The sequence below is a fragment of the Chiloscyllium punctatum genome, chromosome 8, assembly GCF_047496795.1.
Source record: "Chiloscyllium punctatum isolate Juve2018m chromosome 8, sChiPun1.3, whole genome shotgun sequence".
NCBI lineage: Eukaryota > Metazoa > Chordata > Chondrichthyes > Orectolobiformes > Hemiscylliidae > Chiloscyllium > Chiloscyllium punctatum.
In genome coordinates, this window is record NC_092746.1 from 7,483,660 (window position 1) to 7,492,331 (window position 8,672).

General features: G+C 46.1%; 1 protein-coding gene across 1 annotated transcript in view; it reads right to left on the bottom strand.

Annotated features, from left to right (window-relative positions):
* Positions 1-6,238, bottom strand: part of kdsr (3-ketodihydrosphingosine reductase) — a 40,316-nt gene extending 34,078 nt beyond the window's left edge. The window contains exon 1 of the mRNA XM_072575128.1: positions 5,908-6,238. Within this exon, the coding sequence (XP_072431229.1) occupies positions 5,908-6,084 (177 nt within the window). The 5' untranslated portion in view covers positions 6,085-6,238. The remainder of the gene's footprint in view (positions 1-5,907) is intronic.
* Between the last annotated feature and the right edge of the window lie 2,434 nt (positions 6,239-8,672).

Here is an 8,672-nt window from a genome sequence, read left to right on the forward strand (position 1 = left end):
AAGGCTGTTTGGCGTGCGAACAATTACAGCTGAAATAGCTCAGTTGGGAGAGCATTAGACTGAAGATCCCAGGTTGCGGCAGACACAGCGCTGCTTGCATCCTTTGTTTAGCTGTGATGAAGGCGAGTGAATCTGAAGCTCTGCACCCAGTCTTGCTGGTGCAAGGGTGGTTTGGATTGCATCTCACCCTCCTGCAGTGAGAGGTGTGTCATTCCATGCCTTTATGGGCAGCATGGTGGCATTGCTGCCTCAGCGCCAATGACCCAGGTTCAATTCCTGCCTCAGGCAACTGTGTGTGTGGAGTTTGCACATTGTCCCTGTGTCTGTGTGGGTTTCCTCCGGGTGCTCGGTTTCCTCCCACAATCCAAAAAAAACGTGCAGGTTAGGTGAACTGGCCATGCCAAATTTCCTGCAGTGTTAGGTGAAGGGATGAACGTAGGGGAGTGGGCCTGGGTGGGTTGCTCTTCAGAGGGTCAGTGTGGACTTGTTGGGCCGAAGGGCCTGTTGCTACACTGAGTAATCTAATCTAACTTCACACCAACTCGACCCCATGTCACTCAGATGTGATGTGGCAGCAATGACCCAGCACTGGCAGGCATCAATTGTGTCTTAGCACTCGTACTAGTTACACATGGATCTGTTCAGTTAAGTTTTTTTTAATTTCACTGTGAAAATGTAATTTATTTCCGAAATCCGAAAAACAATTGGCCCCAAGGATTTTGGTAAAGGATTGTGTATCTGTAACTGTATCTTGTTATAATAATATCTTATTCAAAATTACCCTAAAGGCTGAATTTCAATGCATCAAAACATTTCTACAAAGGCTGAGTAATTATGGTAAAAACATGTGAACAGTAACAACAATATTATAAAAATAGATAAACAAATTCAGCAGGTTGAGAGAAATGTTTTTAAAAAGTGGAATATATAAAGGGTAAAACTGAATGAAAATAATAAAATTAAAAAGCACCACTTCTACATTTCAAGGTACAGAAAGTACTTCACTGAGGACCTGAATCATAAGGAGTAGGACTACAGCAGTATCTTTCCACCTGCATTTTACAGGGTCAAATTTAGTGAACTGAAGAGTTGCTTTGATTGGTCTGATTGCAATAGGGGGCAACCAATTCTGAAATTCAGTAGATTATAAAAGGGATTTCCCAAGCTTAATACAAATATTAAGCTGATATGTTTGTAGAATTTCAAGTTTTGAGTTATGAAGGGCAGTGGTTCAATTAATCTGTACGACTTGCACACAGATGCCACCCAGGTACAGCACGTGAACAAAGAACAGATGCAACCCAGCAATATAGATCAACAACAATTTACAGACAGAATCTGAAATAATTGAAAGATTTGATGATATACACCCAATTATCTTTTACTTAAAGCATGGCTATCCTACTGCAAGAGTATCACACCCAAGATTTAAGGCGCCACCTCAGTCAGGAAGCAACTGCCAAAAGGGACATGTGCTCATGCCTGCTCAAGTCTATTTGCATAGCACTGAATTAGAGTTAACTGGGTACTCTTCAGACAGTGGGTTAATTTCACTGAGCAAATGAATTAAGTTCACACAGTAAAGGGCAGCCAGAGATGGTTTTGGGGTGTAAAAAGGAAATAATTGAAGTTTCTAAAAAAGTGAAGGGCAGGATCAAGAGGACAAATATTGATGAAACTGTTGCAAAGACAAATTTGAGATAGTGCAGATTTTTAATGGAGGACAAGAACAAACAGGAAAATCTCACTGCTGAACTCAAAAAGCATCAAATCCGATACATCTGGCAGTTAACAGCTATATATAGAGGAACCTCAATTACCCAGCATTCAATTAAGTTTGGATTATCCGAACATGATTGCAGGATCCAGATGTTTGTCTATGTTATCTAGCACTCAATTCTCTGGCATTCGATTAACTGAATGAAATACTCCCCACCGTGTCCTTCGGATAATCGAGGTTCCTCTGTAACACAGTTTAGTGTAGGGCACCCACAATAAGTTAATAAAGGTGGCTGTTCCATCAGGGAATGAAAATTCAGTACTTGCTGTTAGAGATGTGGACAATTACTAACCAGGTCAGGAACCAGATAATGAATAGGAGCAGAGGCATCTCTATCAATTGTCCAATGAGATTTGGGAGGCAATGCTTTCCCACCCCAAGGAACAGAACAAGAATGTCCATAAGAAATAGAAACAGGGAGTTGGCCATTCGACCCTTTGAGCCCGCTCGACCATTCAGGAGGAACATGGCTGTTCAGACATTCCTCATGCCCACTTTGTCCTTTTCACCTAACTCTTGATTCCCCAACTGATCACCTAGTCACAGAACTGAAATGTTTCTGTTTCTGTTTCCATTTCCATGAACCCACTGCCTGACCCGCTGAATGTAGAGAGACACACAGAATTAATAGCCACAGACTTCCTAAAAGAGTGAAAATGTCAGAGAACATGGTAAGCTCATGAGTGAAATCAGACAAACCATGAACAGTGAAGGCAACAATGGCAAATGGATTTCAGGTTTGGGCTGTAAGTAATAATGAACAAGGTAAAAACAAACAAGACTGCTGTGCTCTTCCAGCACCACTAATCCAGTAAGTAATAATGAACAGTCAAATTGCTGAATGACGGCAACACAAGAGTGACGGACAAGTCTGAACCAATGTTTGGATCAAAACATCATTCACAAGAAGACAATTTTAAAACCATCAGATTGCTTTAATTTCAAAATGACCAGGGAATTAGTTATATTTTACTGTGAAGTGTTATTAGTGCTCTACACCAGGAAATACATTATTTCAACATCATTAGGGCATTGATTACAGAATTTACATTTGACCACGTTATTCCATTGCATTTCTTTAAACAATGTATTAAAGTTTCAAGACCTTGAAACCTGAAATAGCTATTAGATGTACCTGTCACGAGTGTGACACCACAAAATCTATAATATTTGTGGTGTATAAACAGTAATTTTTGCAAGATGAAAACTCTCTCAAAGTATTATCCTTTCATTTTGAATTTGAACGCAACTCAGGAGATAGGATACTCTTTAGGGGTAGGAAATAAAAATTAATCTAACATGCTTTGTTACTAAAACAATCAATATAGCTTGACAGACACTTGACTTTAAATCAAAGACTCTGAACTTTGTGAAAAACTTTTGTACTGACACGAGAAATTGATAAATTAAAATGCAAAGAACTCAGAGCAGAAATGTCAGAGTCATAGAGATGTACAGCACAGAAACAGACCTTTCGGTCCAACTCGTCCATACCGACCAGATATACCAACCCAATCTAGTCCCACCTGCCAGCACCTGGCCCATATCCCTCCAAACCCTTTCTATTCATATATCCATCCAAATGCCTTTTAAATGTTGCAATTGTACTAGCCTCCACCACTTCCTCTGGCAGCTCATTCCATACACGTAAAAAGTTGCCCGTTGCATCTCTTTTATATCTTTCCCCTCACCCTAAACCTATGTCCTCTTGTTCTGGACTCACCCATCCCAGAGAAAAGACCTTGTCTATTTATCCTATCCATGCCCCTCATGATTTTATAAACCTCTAAGGTCACCCCTCAGCCTCTGACACTCTAAGGAAAGCAACTTCTCCCTATAGCTCAAATCCTCCAACCATGGCAACATCCTTGTAAATCTTTTCTGAACCCTTTCAAGTTTCAGAACATCCTTGCGATATGAAGGAGACGAGAACTGCACACAATATTCCAACAGTAGCCTAACTAATGTCCTGTACAGCCACAACATGACCTCCCAACTCCTTTGCTCAATACTCTGACCAACAAAAAGCATGCCAAATGCCTTTTTCACTATCCTATCTACCTGCGACTCCACTTTCAAGGAGCTATGAACCTGCACTCCAAGGTCTCTGTTCAGCAACACTCCCTAGGACCTTACCATTAAGGTGTATAAATCCTGCTAAGATTTGCTTTCCCAAAATGCAGCACCTCATATTTGTCTAAAACTCCATCTGCCACTTCTCAGCCCATTGGCCCATTTGGTCAAGATAATGTTCTAATCTCGAGGTAACCTTCTTCGCAGCCCACTACACCTCCAATTTTGGGGTCATCTGCAAACTTACTAACTGTACCTCTTACGCTCACATCCAAATCATTTATATAAATGACAAAAAGTAGTGGGCCTAGCACCAATTCTTGTGGCACTCCACTGGTTACAGGCCTCCAGTCTGAAAAACAACCCACTACCACCACTTCTACTTCTGAGCCAGTTCTGTATCCAAATGGTTAGTTATCCCTGTATTCCACGAATTCTAACCTTGCTAACCAGTCTCCCAGGGGAACCTGGTCGAACGCCTTACTGCAGTCTATATAAATCACATTCACAGCTCTGCCCTCATCAATCCTCTGTTACTTCTTCAAAAAACTAAATCATGTTTGAGAGACGTGCTTTCCCACGCACAAAGCCATGTTGACTATCCCTAATCAGCCTTTGCTTTTCCAGATATATTTGCACATCCTGTCCCTCAGGATTCCCTCCAAAAAACATGCCAACCACTGATGTCAGGCTCACTGATCTATAGTTCCCTGGCTTGTCCTTAGAACCACATTCTTAAACAGTAGCACCACATTAGCCAACCTCCAGTCTTCCGGCACCTCACCTGTGACTACCAATGATGCAAATCTCAGCAAGGGCCCAGCAATCACTTCCCTAGCTTCCCACAGAGCTCTAGGGTACACCTAATCAGGTCCTGGGGATTTATCCACTTATGTGTTTCAAGACATCCAGCACTTCCTCCTCTCAGAAGAAGAAATGTATCAAAACAACAAGACACTTCAGGGTCCAACAAGGTGCGATAAACCTTACAGGAGCAAACTATCCACCCCAGTCCAAACCTGGCTCCTCCACATCATGGCTTCCATGTAAACAAATACAAAGCATAGACTTTGTTATTTTTAATACGCAGAGGGCAAAACAAAGCAGAAAGATATCAGGAGGTCCTATCACCCTCACACCAATTATGCGAGTAATAAGGTAGTCTTGTGGGCTAGATGACTGGTTTATGAAGTGGTAGTGACACCAATAGCAAGAGTCCAATTTCCACACCATGAAAGTCCTTCCATCTCAACCTCATCACTTGCCTGAGGCATAGTGACCTTCAGGTTAAACACACCGGTTATCATCTGTCTTGATGAGAGAGGAACCCTATGGTCCTCTGGGATTATGACAATTTTACCTTTACCTAGACCTATAATGACAGGAAGTTAATTGATGGGAGAAGTCAGCAAGAGATTTATGAAGTAGAAGGGGAAAATACAGCTCTTCATATTTCTAAAGATAAATAAAGGGAGACACCAATCTGCTTATTAACGATACATAAAATTAATCAGTGAGGTGACAATAATGGTGGAAAGGGTGAGCAGAGGAGTAATAACTCGAGGCAGCTTTGTTAAGACATGGAACATATTTATAAGCTGCACCTGAAGCACGTGTTATTATTATTGAGCCTCTACAGCTCTGGTCCAGAGTGTGTAAGGGATGCACATGCAGCAAGGCTTGGGGTGGAGTTTGCTGCCCATTCCTTCACTCCCCTCCAACCCATTAGGCTCTGTAACCTTTCCTCCTCCTCACCCCCCCAAATCATCCGCTTCAAGAACTCGCTGCCACCGCTGCTGTCCGTCCACCCACCCCACCCTCCCATAGACACAGGTCCAGTCAACTCCCCTCACACACCCCCACCTCACCACATACATACACAGCCCGCAGGCCTCTCCAACCTGCCCGCCCATATATATACACACACACCGGGGGGGGGGGGGCAGCGACCTGCTCCACGCCGGCTCCCTTCCTACTGTCCACCCGGCCGAGCGGCCCGTTACTCCCAGGGGGGGGGGGGGGAATAGGGATTTTTAAAATCCCTCCTCACTCACCACAACGTGCGATCCGTTGAGTTTGAGGGGCTTGGGGCTGATGAGCGGCGACACCATGTACAGGAGCAGCACGAAGGCCACGATGAAGGCCCCGACCACCAGCAGCATGACGAGCAGCAGCGGCCTCCAGCCTGAGAACTCGCTCCACAGGGTGACACCCTCCTCCAGAAAAAACATTTAAACCGCTCGGCGAGCGCTCCCGCTGATGCAGGCACCGGGGGGGGTGTGGGTGAGGAGGAGGAGCTGCTGCGGTTAATGGTGAACCCCGCCAGCCGGAATAACAAAACAACATCAAAGTTCAAGGCAAGGCGCGGGCGCTGTCGGCGCGCGAGGGGGCGGGGCACGGCCGGGCCTGACCGCGGGTGGGTGGGAGGGAGGGTGGAGATGGGCGGGGTTAACAGCGGCCCCGTATTGGAGGATGGGCGGAGCTAGCAGTGGGCCTGCGATGGAGATGGGGAGAAGGGCGGGGCTAGCCGTGTCCCTGTGATGGAGATGGGGAAGGGCGGAGCTAGCCGTGTCCCTGTGATGGAGATGGGGAAGGGCGGAGCTAGCCGTGTCCCTGTGATGGAGATGGGGAAGGGCGGAGCTAGCCGTGTCCCTGTGATGGAGATGGGGAAGGGCGGAGCTAGCCGTGTCCCTGTGATGAATATGGGGGGGGGGAAGGGTGGGGCTAGCCGTGTCCCTGTGATGGAAATAGTGGATGGGCGGAGCTAGCCGTGGCCCTGTGATGGAGATGGGGAAGGGTGGGGCTAGCCGTGTCCCTGTGATGGAGATGGGAAAGGGCGGGGCTAGCCGTGGCCCTGTGATGGAGATGGGAAAGGGCGGGGCTAGCCGTGGCCCTGTGATGGAGATGGGAAAGGGCGGGGCTAGCCGTGGCCCTGTGATGGAGATGGGAAAGGGCGGGGCTAGCCGTGGCCCTGTGATGGAGATGGGAAAGGGCGGGGCTAGCCGTGGCCCTGTGATGGAGATGGGAAAGGGCGGGGCTAGCCGTGGCCCTGTGATGGAGATGGGGAAGGGTGGGGCTAGCCGTGTCCCTGTGATGGAGATGGGAAAGGGCGGGGCTAGCCGTGGCCCTGTGATGGAGATGGGGGATGGGCGGGGCTAGCCGTGGCCCTGTGATGGACATGATTTGGAGATGCCGGTGTTGGACTGGGGTGTACAAAGTTAAAAATCACACAACACCAGGTTATAGTCCAACAGGTTTAATTGGAAGCACTAGCTTTCGGTGCAACGCTCCTTCATCAGGTGATTGTCTGATGAATCACCTGATGAAGGAGCGTCGCTCCGAAAGCTAGTGCTTCCAATCAAACCTGTTGGACTCTCACCTGGTGTGTGATTTTTAACTCTGTGATGGAGATGGGGGGAAAGGCGGGGCTAGCCGTGTCCCTGTGATGGAAATAGGGGATGGGCGGGGCTAGCCGTGACCCTCTTGATGGGGATGGGCGGGGCTAGCCGTGACCCTCTTGATGGGGATGGGCGGGGCTAGCAGTTGCCCTGTGATGGAGCTGGTGGATGGGCGGAGCTAGCCATCGCCCTGTGATTGAGCTGGTGGATGGGCGGGGCTAGCAGTTGGCCGGTGATGGGGATGGGCGGGGCTAGCGATGGCCCTGTGATTGAGCTGGTGGATGGGCGGGGCTAGCAGTTGTCCTGTCGTGGGGATGGGCGGGGCTAGCGATGGCCCTGTGATAGAGACGGGAGATGGGGGGTATGAAATGGAATGGAGCGAGGCTGAGCCCAGTTTTCAGGAGGGAAGGGGGGAGGGGAAACGCACATGCGCAGTTGTCCCCTGTCTGGAAACGACTCCCATTTTACGTTAAAATCAGGAGATGAGTTATCCTTGTGTCACAAACTTAAAAGCAGCTGTACGGGCTCATTTTTAGTCAAACAAGTGATCGAATTACGTTTAAGTAAGCGCAAAATTAAAGTCGCAACGGTACTAATTATTTTATTTAAATCAACCTGCTCAGATAAATTAAATAGACAAGGCTGGGGTAATTTGTTTTTGTGCATGGGACATTTTTAAGTTCAAAGGTAAGAACGTTACCCCCTGGCTCAGTAAGACCAAACTATCGGAAATTCAGTTGTAGTAAGTTTCACTATTTTGTAACCAAACAGCGGATTTCCAATAGCGACCATGATATTCCTGGTAATAGATTTGTGTGTTACCCTGTAAGTGCATTCTGCAGAAACTAATCAGAAAACAGTCAAATGCACAAACTGAAAGTAATGTCAGATTTGACATTTTTTTCCTATTGCAAAGTGTCTAGCAATCATGAGGTTTTCTGCAGGTCAAAGTTAAATGTTCTCTCCTTATCCTTCAGGGCCTGCCTTCGTCCTTTTATGTGGTTGACGATGCTATCCTCCTTCAACAGCTCTTCACTATGGTTGATTCCGTTTTTATTTGTCCATCATTGCAAGAAAATCACTTGTATTGGCTTATGTTTTTGCTTTTGAATCACTATCTCTGGTTTCCTAAAAAAAATCCATATTGTCACACACCCTTTCCCCACATTTATCACCTGCATATTGTCTTTCAGCAACATCATCCAAACAGCAGTGTCAGTGTGAATATGTACATATGTATGAAACCTAAGTTGAATATTTTTTATTCTTGCTGATTTTTCAAGCCGTTTATCCTACACCAAGTCTGAGTCAGCAGAATATTTTACTTTAAAAACTATATTTGAAAGAGTCAGACCACAGCTAGAATATTGTGAACAGTTTTGGGCCCCTTATCTAAGGAAAGATAGCCTGGTACTGAAGAC